The sequence below is a fragment of the Myotis myotis genome, unplaced genomic scaffold (genome assembly GCF_014108235.1).
Source record: "Myotis myotis isolate mMyoMyo1 unplaced genomic scaffold, mMyoMyo1.p scaffold_m19_p_1, whole genome shotgun sequence".
NCBI lineage: Eukaryota > Metazoa > Chordata > Mammalia > Chiroptera > Vespertilionidae > Myotis > Myotis myotis.
In genome coordinates, this window is record NW_023416313.1 from 71194181 (window position 1) to 71211349 (window position 17169).

At 40.8% G+C, this 17169-nt stretch overlaps 1 protein-coding gene across 2 annotated transcripts in view; it reads left to right on the forward strand.

Moving 5' to 3' along the window:
- BANK1 (B cell scaffold protein with ankyrin repeats 1) overlaps positions 1-17169 on the forward strand; it is a 336360-nt gene that overhangs the window by 301177 nt on the left and 18014 nt on the right. For both annotated transcript variants that reach the window (XM_036340817.1, XM_036340827.1), the window contains exon 11: positions 3293-3358. In XM_036340817.1, the coding sequence (XP_036196710.1) occupies positions 3293-3358 (66 nt within the window). The remainder of the gene's footprint in view (positions 1-3292; positions 3359-17169) is intronic.

Genomic DNA, 17169 nt, shown 5'->3' on the forward strand with positions numbered 1-17169 from the left:
GGGAGGTTTACAGGTAGAGAGGATCTTTGTACTGTGGGGTGGGACTTAGTGCACGTCTTACCTTTAAAAAGTTCTGTTATCAGTACTACTCAAAACATCCTACTTTCCCTTTGCAATTCTCCAACTCATCCCTATGTTTCAACAGTAAAATCTCAACAATAAATAAGTATAATACTTGTAAGTTCTTAATCTATAAACTGAAAGTGTTCATTTAACATTTATTGTATTTCATGGAAACTGGGCACTTGTCAACAAAACATGTTTCAATAAAATATATTTTATGTAAAACATAAAGTGATTTTTTAACAAATTAATGTCAAAACTCTGGAAAAATAATTATATTTCAAAGTTCTCAGTAGCTTCAAAATTCAGCAGAATTCCTAAAACTTACCAATTAATGTGCTTTTTATTTGAAGAACATATTTTCTAAATTTGCCTTTGGATTCTGGTTATTTCCCAGATTGTTGATGACACACTACAGAATTTTTTACTAAACAGTCTTAGTTATTATCTTAACAATACTGGGGGAAAAGTACAGAGTGTCTGCATATTATTAAAATTTCAAAAGTGTTTTATTTTTTCAAGACTTTTAGAACTGGCCAATGAAAAAATCAAGCAACACTTGTAAAAATTCTTTTAATATCCTAAAACATAGTCACAGGCCATATATCTATCAGTATATTTTATTTTAGAAAAAATGTAAGCCCAAAACCCCAGAACTTGCCAGTAAGTTATATTTAGCATGCTTTCCAAATACTAACTTGAATCAGAAAATTGATTTTCAACCAGAAACATTTCATGCATATAATTTTCTTTAAATACATCACACTTTGAAAATCTTTGCTTCTTCTATTTGTAAGAGGATATTTGAGTATTCGCTCTCTTGACAACAAGTGTCAAATCTTACCTAATAGCCCTGACCGGTTTGGCTCAGTGGATAGAGCATTGGCCTGAGGACTGAGGGGTCCCAGTTTCTATTCCGGTCTTGGGCATGTACCTTGGTTGTGGGCACATCCCCAGTAGGGGGTGTGCAGGAGGCAGCTGATCAGTGTTTCTAACTCTCTATCCCTCTCCCGTCCTCTCTGTAAAAAATCAAGAAAATATATTTTTTAAAAAAAATCTTACCTAATAATAGACAAACATGTAAATTAACCATCCCTCCGCTATGCTTACCAACCAATCAGGAGAGTATGCAAATTAACCCAACAAATATGGTGGTTAATTTGCATATATAGGGACGAAGCAGCAGAGCGAAGACTGAAGGCTCCATCCAGAGCCGTGAAGACTGAAGGCTCCGTCCGGAGTGAAGGCCTGGGTCCCAGGTGCCTGAGGAAAACTGGTGCTGGCAGCCAGGGGAAGAGAAGGCCTATTGCATGAATCTCTTCGTGCAATAGGCCTCTAGTTATATCTATAATAATAAAAGTGCTAATTAGACTGGACAGCCGAACGACCTTTCAGACGAAGCCAGGGCTGCAAGGGCTCAGGCAAGCCACAGGTCTGTGAGGGCCAAGCCCCTTGCACAAATTTCATACATCGGGCCTCTAGTATGCTTAATAAATAATTATTGATTTGATATGATTTAGGGAACTTTTAAAAAATTGAAATAGTGTCACCTGGAGTAACCCTGATATGACCTTGGTATTAGATGGGTTTAAAGAATATTAAAACCAAAGACAGATCCAAGGTAACTTCTGGGATGCATGGTCTCCTGATCATAGTGGTCAAGCACCATTCAACTGGACAGCTCTTCCTCCCACATCCTCAGCCTCATTCTTCTAGGAAATCCTGGTGAGCTAAGAGCAAGAGACACAAGCATATTGAAAATGCTCTAAGGTTCTTTTCAATCCCCTCCCTATAGCACCTTCTTATCTTTATTTTTTAAGTTTATCTTTATTGTTGAAAGTATTACAGATGTACCCTTATTTTTCCCCATTGACCCCACCCCTACCCCTACCTCAGGCCTTCACCACACTATTGTCTGTGTCAATGGCTTATGTATATAAGCATAGAAGTTCTCTTCCTGCCCCACCCCTTCCCTCTGAGATTTGTCAGTCTGTTACATGCTTCCATGTCTCTGGATCTATTTTATTCATCAGTTTATTTTGTTTATTAGATTACACATATAAGTAAGAAAATGTGATACTTTTCTTTCTCTGACTGGCTTATTTCACTTAGCATAATACTCTCCAAGTCCCTCCATGCTGTCTCGAAGGGTAAGAGATCTTTCTTTTTTTATAACTGCATAGTATTCCATTGTGTAAATGTAGCACAGCTTTTTATCCACTCATCTACTGATGGGCACTTGGGCTGAACCAAATAGTTATGGAAGTGAAGAGGCAGTAGTGTTGTAAAGAACCAAGCAATAGATTAAAGTTCAATGCTTGAGGGTCTAAGTCATATCTCTACTATCATTGCAAAATTATTTAGTCCCTTTACAATTTAGTTACTCCCACCTCTTTCAGTTATAAACACATGAGACTGAACTAGGTCTCCAAGGCCTCTTTCAGTTCCCAAACCATGTAATTCAAACTACCCATAAAAATAAAAATAAAATGGAACTCTGCAATGTTCTGTTTCTCAAGTCAAGTTGTAAGAGGTAGACATATTTTTCATTAACAGATGCCAGAAGCTATACGGAACTTGTGGGTGCTCAATAACTATTGAATAATCAGTTTTATCTTTTATCTGCAAAACGGGATGAGTAATGTTGACTTGTCTCATAGAATTTCCTGTGAGGAATAATAAATGAGAACAAAACACTTTTCAGGTAATGAAATAATTCAAATAAGCTGCTTCAATAGTTCTGAGGTCCAGCTAGATGATTCAGGAATAAAGTGCATTTTTTTATTATTACATCTGTGAAATACAGCAGGCTTTTCATCTGTTTTGAAAGAAACAGTCATTATCCTTGCTTATCACCAAGAAGTCAAGCATGAGTAATTTCTGTGCAAATGGAATTTTTCATATGATTTTAACATTTATCACTTTTAACAGAATGCAGCTTTTATCTTTACCTGATATCAAAATGAAATCATATCTTGATTTAAATGGTTTAATGAGGCAGTGCATCGGCATTATACTACTCAGCCCACAGAAAATGCCTTTTGAAATGACTGATAAGCTGCACAAATGAGAAAATTGTAAACTTCATAATCCTCCTACTCAAAAATAATACAATTCAAGAATTGTTACTAAGAAAAATGATGTGTTGCATTCTAGATTCTTGGGGCTTTCCAGAGTTTGTTCTTATTGATAATTATGTTCAACAAATAACATGTGCTATATTTTTTAGTGTTTCAACAAAAGGCAGCCAGAAGACAATCTGATGGTGACAAGTTCCATGGTCCCAGGAAACAAGGTACTGACACACACTTCAGTTTATTTATCGCTAAGGAAGAGTTAAAGAAGCCTTATGAATACTAAGTAAAGTCTCTTGGGATAGAAGTAAATAAATGTGCTTGACTAATTTTACTCTTTTGTCTAACCCACATAAAATGTTGCCATAATAATACAAAACAATATTTTAATTGACAAAGGCCAGGGTATTTGTGGTGACGATGATGTTGAGCAGGGCTCTAGGAAGGTCAAGTAAGACAAATTCTCCAACACACATCAGAGACTGTGCTTTCATAGACCTTCAGAGAGAAGCCGCTGAGATTACTTGAAGGGAGGGCCAGAATATTGATTGCCCCCAAAATGGGACCAGCGTGGGGTTTTTTGTGCTTTATATTAACCTTCAATCAAAGTTTGCACCCTTTTCTCACTATTCTTGCCTTCTACACTTGATCCAAACATAACATTTTTTGAGCAATTACTTGTCATGCAGAGGAGAGCTAAAAACTGTAGCTGTAGAGACATATCATACAAGAGGACTGTTTTCCTCTTGCTCATTAAAGAGGCAGCTGCCCCCCAGTTTTCCTTCACACAGTTGGTTCCTAGTAAAAAGAGAGAACCTAGTTATTTATTATGATTTTTTTTCTGATAATAAGGCCTTAGTTAAAGGTCAAAAGTGAAAAATGTAACAGGTGGCAGAGGTGGAGTTAACATTGGCTGGCTTGATAATCAGTGAGCATGCTCAGATGCTTTTAACCTCAATCTACCTTTGAAAAAACTTCAGTCCAACATAATATTACCTTGAAATTGTTACCACTAAATTATTGAGAGAGGCATTAAAATAAAACCAGGAAATTTCACAACAGCTACTAAACACTCACATAGCCAGTCACCTTTTGTGCCATTGTGAAGATGGCTGGGTACTGACTGTGCCAACTTCAAAAACCTACTGAGTATTATATACAGAACCTCAATGAACCTGCTCATTGGAATGTCTTCCAAACAAAGCTGTGTCCCTAAAAGGATTACTATTCATCCATGACTTCAAGTAGTCTTTCCCACAGCAAAAAGCTTCTACTTTGATCATTCTTCCAATTAAGTAGATGGTGTTTGAAGGCAACACATGACAAAGCTGAACTTCTAGTCTCCCACAAATCACTTGGCTATGCTGCTTATAGATTTACATGCAAAAATTCAATTTGACAATTTTCCATTTCTAAGATTCCATATTTATTCTATCACCAAGCCTTTGGCTCTCTTAAGAAATTAATGCAGAACTTCATCAGAGATCATTGTGCAATTAGCATCAGTCACTGAAGAATTAAACAAATTTAAAAAGACCCTTCCTCTGTGGACACCTTCACATACCTCACAGAGCTTTGGAAAGAGTAAAGAGAGGGGATGCTTTGAGCTCTTTAAGAAAATATTTCCTTGAAGCACTTTTTATAAATTATTCAATTACCATATTTCAGTTTAAAATCTATTAGAATTAAGGGGGAAATGTGAAAAAGGCTACAGGAGCTGAAGGAAGGTGACAAGTAACAAATGTATGGGAGATCCTTGGAAGGTTTGATCTTATCAATTATTCTTCTGGTTGTTTCACAGAGAACAATTTATGGAAAGACTGCAAGTGTCCATGAAGCCTAGATGAGACCGATTATTATTCTACCATGTGTATAGAAAAATAGTCCCTCTGTGCCCAGAAAAAAAGAGGAGGAGAGAATAATAAAAGGACACAAGGACCTAATTATAAACATTTTTGGATTAATATCTGTTCATATCGTATTACCTAATTTGCTTCAAAATGTCAGTGACCAGATTTTTAAAACTCTTTGAGGGCTAGGATATTGAAATTTTCAATCAAACTTTCCTTTCTAGATATATTTTTCTTTCTAGATATTCAAATCCAACTTCTTGATTATGTTCTTGATTATTCAACTTAGAGTAGTTTCCCTAGATTCCTCTAACCCTGGACATCAGTAATTCAGCAGAACAGAAAAGAATATTGTTCTATTTGCAAGGACTAGAGAAATATAAACCTCATGAAAAGTTAAAAACCTCCCTGATTACTATAAATTGAGAAAGAGAACACACTTAAGAATAATTGGGAATGTTTTTTAAATTAAAGACTTATAAGTACCTAAAGGGTTTATTGTATCCAACCATTTTTGTCTAAACCTTTTAAGATATTTATGACCATTCAGTCCATTGGACATATAAGGTGATCAAAACTGCTTATTCTTGAGTTAATGAATACTTTTCAAATATCCTGGGATTCCGTGGTATAATAGGAAAATCAGTACATGCGTCACCAATGATAATCTCTTTATTTAGTAGAGAACAACAATAACAAAAATGCCCTTTCATTAAATAGCTGTCAGAGTCAAAATTTTTTAAAGGGACCATAGAAGTTCTCTTAAAAAAGGTTAAAGAAATTCTTTGTTTCACTATATGCTGAAAGGAAAAGGGACTATGTAAGAGAGCCAACTATTTTTCCACTGAAAGTATGTGTTTCAGATGCCCTATGTTCACAACTGCCAAGGGATTGCCAGGAAGTTACACTATTGCTAAAGCAAAAAATTTTCCTGAGGAACAGAAAAAAAATGAATTGGCACCATTTCCATGGAAATTCCACAGATTTCTTCAACTCAGTTCTTACATCTTGAAAAATATAAGGAAAATTCTGAGGGCTTTGGATCACCAATACAAGTTTCCATCAAAATGCAATTTTAAAATAAGTTTTCCTAACTTTTTTTTTTAATGTCACAGATCTTTTCTATTCTATTCTATTTGGTGTTTTTATTTTATTTATTTAGTTATTTATTTACTTACGTATTTATGTATTTTCTTTATTGATTAAGGTATTACATATGTGTCCTTATCCCCCCATTGCCTCCCATCCCCCCCACTCATGCCCTCACCCCCCTGGTGTCTGTGTCCATTGGTTAGGCCTATAGGCATGCATACAAGTCCTTTGGTTAATCTCTCCCCCTTACCCCCACCCTCCCCTGCCTTCCCTTTGAGGTTTTTTTGTTTTGTTTTGTTTTTTAAATCTTTAATTTCTTTATTGGTTAAAGTATTACAAATGTGTCCTCATCCCCCCATTAACCCCCAACTTCCCCCCCACACACACTCATGCTCTCATCCCCCTGTGTCCGTGTCCATTGGTTTGGCTTATATACATGCATACAAGTCCTTTCGTTGATCTCTTCCCTTTACCCCCACCCTCCCCTCCTTTCCCTCTGCTGATTGATAATCTGATCGTTGTTTCTCTGTCTTTGGATCGGTCCCTGTTCATCAGTCTATGTTGTTCTCTATATTCCACAAATGAGTGAGATCATATGGTATTTATCTTTCTCTGACTGGCTTATTTCACTTAGCATAATGCTCTCCAGTTCCATCCATGCTGTTGCAAATGTTAACAATTCCTTCCTTTTTACCACCCTGAACGCGGGCAATCTCTGATCTCGGAAGCTAAGCAGGGTCAGGCCTGGTTAGTCCTGACATGGGAGACCAACTTGGTTTTTGAAATTAGAAAATGCCAGAGTGTTACAGCAGAATGTGCTGCTTTCACACCTCTACCCCTTCCCAAAATTGAGCTTCACAGGCCAGTCAAGGGTCTGTGCTTTATGTTACAAGCCAGAGACCTGAATTTTATCAGTGAGTTTGGAGTTGATCACAGTTTTGAAGTCTGAGTCATATACAAAATGTCATAGAAGACTACTAATTTATAACTCCCAATTCCAACCTATTAAGTCTATACATTCCAGTGACTATATTCTTTCCCAGTGGTTAGATTGTTTGCATTCATTAGGCCCCTCCCAAATAATAAAGTATCTATAAAATACAATTAGTAACTAGAAAACTGCTAGGTAAACATGATCAAGTGAAAGGAGGCTGGAGGAATGAATGTAAGGGCTGCTTCTTCAAAGGCATGGAACTGTCTGCTTACTTTTCCCTGCTCACAAAATCATGCAATAATCTAGGGCAGCAGTTCTCAACCTGTGGGTCACGACCTCTTTGCAGCTGAACGACCCTTTCACAGAGGTCACCTAAGACCATCCTGCATATCAGATATTTACATAACGATTCATATCAATAACAACATTACAGTTATGAAGTAGCAACAAAAATAATTTTACGGTTGGGTCACAACATGAGGAACTGTATTTAAAGGGCCAGAAGGTTGAAAACCACTGATCAAGGGTTAAGATTGCTCATGTCTCCCAGACATGTTACATTTTTTCCACTCTATGATATTTTTTTCCTGGACAATGCCAAGGGGCCTTTTCTATCCTCACCAGAATCATCCCCATTTTATTAATGCAGTCTTACTTCAGACATGGCACATGGCAACGGATGGGGTTTAGCATTCTTCACATCTTAACTGCCACACTGTGACTGATCATGAGTCACATCACAGATCTCAGCCACGCCATTCAATACTCAGCATTGAATTGCATCAAGGAAGTGTTGTTGCTCTTGCTCTTGGAAGGCAAACCCTTCCTTTGAGGGTGGGGTTAAGTTGGGGGAAGGGAGCACATCCACTCTAACCAACTGCCTGTACAGTGATTCCCAGCCTTAGATGGGCATAAGAACTGTTTGTAGAGGTTCTAAAATGTGTTCGGCTAAGTCTGACCTTAGACATGCGCTAAAGTAGAACACATGAGAATGAGAATGAGCAATAATCTTAAGACCAACATACAAAAAAAAAAAAAAAAAAAATCTAACCAAAAGAAACTATTTCAGAGGCATAGGGTCAAATTTGGCTTCTAAATACATTATATTTCCAAAATAATTTTTTAATGTTTGCCATGTTAAAACCCCTGTTTTTTCCATGTTTAAATCCATGTTTCAGTCAAATCTCCAGCCATTTCCTATTATGTAATTACTAGAGGCCCGGTGCACAAAAATTTGTGCACTCGGGGGGGGGGGGGGTCCCTCAGCCAGGCCTGTGCCTTCTTGCAGTCTGGGACCCCTCGGGAGAGAACAACCTGCTGGCTTAGGCCTGCTCCCGGGTGGCAGAGGGCAGGCCCAATCCCTAGGTGCAGCCCCTGGTGGGGCTCAGAGCAGGGCCGATTGGGGAGTTGGGGCGCCGCCCCCTGTCATGCACAGAGCAGGGAGATAGGGAGGTTGTGATGCCACCCTCAGTCACGCTCAGGGTAGGGCCAATTGGGGAATTGGGGCACTGCCCCCTGTCAAGCACAGAGCAGGGCCCATCAGGGGAGTTGGGGCTCCGTACCCTGTCACACACAGAGCAGGGTCAATCGGGGTTGGGGCGCCGCACGCTGTCACACACAGAGCCGCAGGGCGATCAGGGGGTTGGGGAGCTCCCCCCTATCAGGCACAGAGCAGGGCTGATCAGGGGGCTGGGGCGCTGCCCCCTGTCACACCTACGGCAGGGCCTGTGGGGGGGAGGGGTTGGGGCACTGCACCCTGTCACACACAGAGCCGCAGGGCGATAGGGGTTTGGGGAGCCCCCCCTATCAGGCACAGAGCAGGGCTGATCAGGGGGTTGGGGCGCCTTCCCCTGTCACAAACAGAGCAGCGCAGATAGGGGGGTTGTGCCCCGCCCCCTGTAACACACAGAGCCGCAGGGCAATCAGGGGGTTGGGGAGCTCCTCCTATCAGGCACAGAGCAGGGCCGAACAGGGGGCTGGGGCGCTGCCCCTTGTCACACCTACTGCAGGGCCCCTGGGGGGGGGGGCGAGGGTTGGGGCACCGCACCCTGTCATACACAGAGCCGCAGGGCGATAGGGGGTTGGGGAGCTCCCCCCTATCAGGCACAGAGCAGGGCTGATCAGGGGGTTGGGGCGCCTTCCCCTGTCATGAACAGAGCAGGGTGGATAGGGAGGTTGTGGCCCCACCCCCTGTCACACACAGAGCTGCAGGGCGATCAGGGGGTTTGGGCACTGCCCCCTGTCATGCTGATTCCGGTGCCGGGAGGCCTCGCGGCTCCGCTGATCTCGGTGCTGGGAGGCATATTACCCTTTTACTATATAGGATAGAGGCCTGGTGCATGGGTGGGGGCCGGCTGGTTTGCCCTGAAGGGTGTCCGGATCAGGGTGGGGGTCCCCACTGGGGTGCCTGGCCAGCCTGGGTGAGAGGATGATGGCTGTTTGCAGCTGGTCACACACCCTTCAGGGTGGGGGTCCCCACTGGGGTGCCTGGCTAGTCTGGGTGAGGGGCTGAGGGCTGTTTTCACGCTGGCAGGTGACTGAAGTTCCCAAACGCTCCTTTTTTTCTTTTTGTTTATTCTGGGCCAGCTTTAGCTCTGGCTCCAGCTCTGAGGCCTCTGCTGCTGAAAGCAGGTATCTGGTTTGTTTGGGTTCTATAATCGAAACACTGTATCAACTCCAGCTCTGAGATCCCGGCTCACTGAAAGCAGGTTTCTGGGGTTTTGTTTAGCTTCTATAATTGTAACTATGTTTCAAACTGCAGGCTCAGAAGCCGGCAAGGCAGGCGGGGAACATTGGTTTCCTCTGCCACTGAAGCAAGCAAGCCTCATGTTAGTTTCAAGCTGCCTGGCTGCCGGCCGCCATCTTGGCTGGCAGTTAATTTGCATATCGCCCTGATTAGCCAATGGGAAGTGTAGCGGATGTACGCTAATTACCATGTTTCTATTTTATTATATAGGATATCATTTGCTACAAATGACTTTTGCTATTATCATTTGTTAACATATTTTTCTTATTGTTTTATTATTTTGAGATTCATTTCTCTAAAATTATAATTCTATCCAAATGGCAAAATAAAAAATATATCAAGAGACTCATGTTATCATAAAAACATGAAAAAGAAGATAGTTATTCGTGATAATGAAGACTATTCGGGTGTGTTTATTAAGCAAGCACTGAGGTTTCTCTGCCCTGTATTTCTATCTCCCTGGCCTTGTAGGTTTATGAGTTTGCAATCCGTGGTGCAGTCTCTGCCCACTAATTCTTCTCTACAGACTGCACAGTCATTATTGGCTGGACTTCTGGTGCTCACGCTCTTGGGAAAGATATAGTCAGAGAAAATATCTGGTGTGTTCTCTAAGTGCCCAGTGCTGCAGCAGTTTGATAAATGTTAAAGAATAAAACTCTCTCTAAGTAGGAGAACTGGGAAAATGTGGATGGTATTACCCTTATTTGGGGAAAAGAGAATACTGGTCTCTGAGGTATTTTCATGAAGCCATTTTTGCCAGTACTAGATATATTAAAAAGAGAAAAAAAGGACAATTTTCAAAATGTGGTCATTTGTACTCCATAAAAGAATAATGGACTCAGTTCTGTTTTTCAGTATAACTTACATTTCCATTTGCCATTTTGTTCACAAAAGCTTTTTTATTAAATTTATACCTGGAAAAAATGTAATAGCTGAGTTCTTGTCTAAAATAGTAATGTGTCAACAGCCCACAGTGTGGCCTCTCAAAAATACTTGTGGAGACAAAGCATCAGTAAGATGGAATTCTTAAAAACAGTAAAAAACAAAGACATGAAAAATCTAACTCTAGAGGCTGGAACTATTTCAATTAATTCTAAGACTGAAAAAGAGATTGAAACAAATAAAATCAGTAGTCCCCCAAGTGATCCACAGCTGTCACTCACACAGATGCTAATTTGTAAAAGTTCTGCCCTCTCCAGTCCTGGTCTTTCTGTATACATGCGAAGTAGTCCCCTCGGCAGAAAGTGAGATGAGGCGTTTCATGTGACATTTTGTCTCCTAAAAGCCTGAAGTAAAACTCTGATGGAGGGATGGAGAAGAAGACGTCTGTTAGTAATGTACGCAGGGAGCTAGGACTTGCAGACCTGTCAGTACATAATGCAAAGAATCATGCCCCACCTGGAGGTGACCAGACAAAAGCCTGCTAAATGCTGGGGCCTTGAGCTGTGGACCACACCTATCAAAAACCTCTGCAGTCCTCGAGTAGAAATCAAAGTTTAATCTGAACACAAGGAATAGACTCAAAGGATAAATAATAACTAAGTCTCCGGTGAACATGATTCTACAGATGTGTTCTCTTTCAAGAAGGTCAAATAATATGAGAACGTACCAAATTACTCCAAAGGAAAGGAAGGAACTTTTTCATGGAGACTCAGGATAACCTCTGTAAATAGTTCTTTAATGCGTAAGATTGTCATGTCTTCCACAAAGTGCCAAGGTATTAACATGGAGATAATGGGAAACACACACACACACACACACACACACACACACACACACACACACACACATTTCAACTAGCAATTTATAACTTTTAAAAACATTTTAGCTTTTTATAAAATGTTCTAAGACACTAAACTAAAAGGTATGTGAGCCTTCAAATTCAAGGTTAAGATGAAAGAGGGCAGGTGAAAGACATTGTTTATAAGAGGGTAGGATGAGATGAACCAGGTGATATGAAGAAAAGGGATCAAGTGGCAAGTGAAAGTATAATAAAAATAAAAGCAAGTTAGAAGCTAAAATTTCAATAGGAAACTAAAATCCACATTGGTCCCAACAAAAAGGCTGACAGTGCGTGAAATCAATTATTGAAATAGAGAAGTAATTGGAGAAGGGTTTGTTCTCAGTACATGGAAAGGCTGAAAACAATTGGAGGATACGGAGAACAAAGACCCAACTCTTGTATAGTAGGTATATTTCAAATAGGTCAGACAATACAATAAATAACATAGCTAAACGAAGCTTTGGAGAACGGAGTAGTGGGAAATGGAATATGCAGATTGTGCTCACTGTGATCCAAGAAAAGTAAAAAAATATACCCAGATTTAAAAGCACCCTAGCAAATCTTCCTATCTAATAAAAGAGAAACATGGTAAATGGCGTACAACCGCTACCCTTCCCATTGGTTAATCAGGGCGATATGCAAATTAACTGCCAGCCAAGATGACGGCCGGCAGCCAGGCAGCTTGAAACTAACATGAGGCTTGCTTGCTTCAGTGACAGAGGACTCCAACGTTCCCCGCCTGCCCCTGCAGGCCTCTGAGCTGGCAGTTTGAAACATAGTTACAAAAATAGAAGCTAAACAAAACTCCAGAAACCAGCTTTCAGCTAGCCAGGATCTCAGACCTGGAGTTGATACAGAGTTTCGATTGTAGAACCTAAACAAACCAGAAACCTGCTTTCAGGAGCAGAGGCCTAAGACCTGGAGCCTCAGAGCTAAAGCTGGCCCAGAATAAAAAAAAAAAAAAAAAAAAAAGAAAAAAAGGACCAGTTGGGAGCTTCAGTCACCCGCCAGCCTGAAAACAGCCCTCAGCCCCTCACCCAGACTGGCCAGGCACCCCAGTGGTGACCCCACCCTGAAGGGTGTGTGACCAGCTGCAAACAGCCATCATCCCCTCATCCAGGCTGGCCAGGCACCCCAGTGGGGACCCCCACCCTGATCCGGACACCCTTCAGGGCAAACCAGCTGGCCCCCACCCATGCACCAGGCCTCTATCCTATATAGTAAAAGGATAATATGCCTCCCAGCACCGAGATCAGCGGAGCCGTGAGGTCTCCCGGCACCGGGATCAGCATGACAGGGGGCAGCGCCCAAACACCCTTATCACCCTGAGGCTCTGTGTGTGACAGGGTGCGGCACCCCAACCCCCCCCACCCCACGGGCCCTGCTCTGTGTGTGACAGGGTAGAGCCCTAACCTCCCCATCGTCCCTGCCCTGAGTGTGAGAGTGGCGGCGCCCCAACCCCCTGATCTGCCCTGCTCTGTGCATGACAGGGGGGAGCTCCCCAACCCCCTGATCGGCCCTGCTCTGTGCGTGACAGGGGGCAGCGCCCCAACCCCCTGATTGGCCCTGCTCTGTGCATGACAGGGGGTGGCACCACAACCTCCCCATCGACCCTGCCTTGAGTGTGACAGGGGGTGGTGCCCCAACCCCCCAATCGGCCCTACCCTGAGCATGACTGAGGGTGCCATCGCAACCTCCCAATCCGCCCTGCTCTGTGCATGACAGGGGGCGGCGCCCCAACTCCCCAATCGGCCCTGCTCTGAGCCCCACCAGGGGCTGCACCTAGGGATTGTGCCTGCCCTCTGCCACCCAGGAGCAGGCCTAAGCCAGCAGGTTGTTATCTCCTGAGGGGTCCCAGACTGAGAGAGTGCACAGGCCAGGCTGAGGGACCCCCCTCCCCCCCCCGAGTGCACAAATTTTTATGCGCCGGGCCTCTAGTTTAATTATAAAGATGAAGAAACAATCCTAAAGTACTGAGGAAATATTTTAACTTAGATTTTTCTTTTAAAAAATCAAAATAAGTTTAAAAATTACATAATCTGTGTAACAAAAATTTGAACTAAAGGACTAAATTTGAACTAAGATATTATTGGGAAAAGATTGTTACTTATGCTTATATTTAGTCAGGTATTTTTTTTTGTCAGAAGAAAACAAATATATAATTTGGCTATCTAGGATTTCAGAAAGGATAACATTTCTATGTCATCATAAAATTGTTACCAAAAAAATATTCTAAGTAAATGAGAGGTTAAGGAAATAAATAGCTCAAAAAAGAAGTCATGGTGTTAAAGAATTTGTACTGAATAATTAATTCACTAAGACATGGTGAAACGCAAAAGTTGAACTGGAACGCAAGATGTTCCCCTGGGTAGGATGCAATGAAGGCTTCCCAGGTTCTTGTCCAGGTAGAGTTGAAGAATGAAACCATGGACAAAAGGTGAAATAGGACAAGGTGGAAATTTATTGGGAAAGGAGCACAGACTCCCACGTGGGGAGGGGTAGAGAGTCCCACCAAGTCCCTTTTTTCTAAGGTTTATAAAGGCTGCAGTTCTTTGTGTCTTGATATCCCCTCTGATTGGTCACTATAGCAGCTTCAGAGTTCAAGCCTCACGTCAGGTTCACCTTTATTGTTTTCCTACTCCCTTTGGCCTTCCTCTTCCCTCTCTGAATGAGTGACTTCCTTCCCTTTATTCTGTGAATGTACACCTTCTGCAGCTCCCAGCCTGCTTACTCTATAAATGTATGCCCTCTGGCAGATCCCTCAGTCTGTGAGTGTATACCTTCTGCAGCTCTATTATTCTGTGAATGTATACCTTTGGGCAGTTCCCAGCTTTGCAGCCCTGTGGTTCTCCCCATGGACCCCCTAATTCCTAAAACTTCCTCAACCTGCCTATTTTAACCCTAAAAACTCGTTTCGATGGGATTCAATTTAAGTAATTATTGTACATTTATTTATAAACCATATGAATGTAAAACATTGGTGATAAAGAACAAATACATAATGCAACAAATCATAATTTTATTGCAATAATATGGATCTAATTCTCAAATACTATAAAAATGTCTAAAACTAGAGAAAAGAAAAAAATAAAATCATGCACTTTTGTTTGTGATTTTACTAATAAAAAATATAAGGTAAAAAATCTCTAAAATTTAGAAAAGTAAGCACTATTTTAAAATAAATAGAGTATGTACCTTCCAAATCACTAAATATTACATAATTATATATAAATATGTGCTATATATCATATGTAATATATATATATTATATAGCTTTATTTAAAAAGTAAAAAACTATAAGTAATGGCACGAAAAAGTATACAAAACCAGATTATATATAAGAACAACAGCTATGACAATACATGTGACAGTTGAACACCCTCACAGAGCAGTAGCAATAATTGAGGAAAAATGGCACAGTATTAAGCATTTATATACAATAGCTCATTATGTCCTCATGGCTATCTTATGAGATAGATGTTTTCTTTTTTTAAAAAGGATTGATTATGTAACCAAGTTCACAGAGCTAATAAGTGGTAGAGGTCAAAGGTGAATTTAATTCCATTTTACTCTTAAGCCCCTGTTTATAATCACTTACTATAATGTCTTTCCAGGTAATCATAATAACAACTATCCCTGACTTCCTGGGTTTTTGCTTGTGCCTCAAAGCGAGTTTACACACATTAGCTCCTTTAACCCTGGCAATAACCCCATAAGGAAAGTGTTATTTATCTTCATTTTAAAGACAAAGAAACTGATGTTTACAAAGGTGGGTTGAAGCAGAGGTGAGATTTGTACCACCAGTCTACCAGGTCTAAACTTATAGTTCTCTTTTATAAAAAACACAGACTCAAATTTGGATAATAGACAAAATCAAACTATGTTTTCTTAAAAAGATACATCACCAAAAATACTAAAGAAAATTTGAAAATTAAAGGTGAGTAATGATTGCTTAAAGAAACAGAAACAAAGGAGTTGTTTCAATCTTAATTTTAGAAAAAATAGAACTCATGGCAAAAGTACTTATTAGACAAAGAAAATCATTCTATTTACTTAAATTTTAAAATCCAGATAAAAGCATGTCATTCACATACTTTTATGTGGCAAGTATTAAAGGATTAAAATACTTAAATAAAATGTGATAAAATAAAAGAACCTGACATAACCACAGTAGTAGTGAAAGGTTATAAATACCTTGAATCTTTGATAAAGTAGTAAAAATGCAAAAATATAAATAAAAGGTGGTATATAAAAATTAGAATGTTTGTACTTAATATAATGTACCCTTTACAAGATCCCCAGTTGATAATGTAATATGCTAGCTGATAAAATAAACTTAATATTATATATTCAACCTACTTTCTGATCTCAATACAATATTTAAAGTATTAATAACAGAAATTAAAATAAAAACAATTGAAAAATTCTGAAAAACTATGAAGACAAATAAAATTAAAAACAGTTGACACTTAGAAAACAGACCTACACACTTTCTCTATAAGCAGAGCCAACACCAGAGCCTTAAAACTGTAGTTATTATAGAAGAGAAGGAAGGCAGGAAACAGACACTCTAGGAAAATATTAGGGAATTAAGCCAGTGAAATCCTATCTAATAAAATAGTAATATGCAAATTGACCATCACTCCAACACACAAGATGGCCACCCCCATGTGGATACAACATGGCCACCACAAGATGGCCTGCAGGGGAGGGCAGTTGGGGGGGGACCAGGCCTCCAGGGGAGGGCAGTTGGGGGCAATAGGGCTTGCAGGGGAGGGCAGTTGGGGGGATCAGGCCTACAGGAGAGGGCAGTTGGGGTCAACCAGGCCTGCAAGGGAGGACAGTTGGAGGAGACCAGGCCTGCAGGGGAGGGCAGTTGGAGGAGACCAGGCCTGCAGGGGAGAGCAGTTGGGGGGCGACCAGACCTATAGGGGAGGGCATTTAGGGGTGACCAGGCTGGCAGGGGCGGGCAGTTAGAGGCAATCAGGCCAGCAGGGGAGGAGTTAGGCGTGGATCAGGATGGCAGGGGAGTGGTTAGGGGGCGATCAGGCTGGCAGGCAGAAGCGGTTGGGAGCCAGCAGTCCTGGATTATGAGAAGGATGTCCAACTGCCCATTTAGGCCCGATCCTGGTGGGATCGGGCCTAAATGGGCAGCCGGACATCCCTCGAGAGGTCCCAGATAGGAGAGGGTGCAAGCTGGGCTGAGGGACATACACTCCCATGCACAAATTTCATGCACCAGGCCTCTAATAAATATAATAAAAATTGAAAAATAATGGTAGAATTTGAAGACTTCACATGTGAAAAAACAATAAATGCTGACTAAATCTAAAAGTTTATTTTTAAAAAGAGGAAATTAGCAAGTCCTCTGGCAAATCTAATCAAGAGAAAACACCAATTGAAAAAAATGGACCATGAAAAGTATATAGAATCAAAGGAATTATTTTTTTTCTTGGATATGAAAGTATATGACTTTTTAAAGAGAAATCCTAATTCACAAATTATGTCAGGTGATAATGATGTGTCAATATAAGTTTATCAGTTGTAGCAAATGTACCACTCTGATAGGGGGATGTTAATAATGGGGGAGGTTATGCATGAGTTGGGGGCAGTAGGTAGATGGGAAC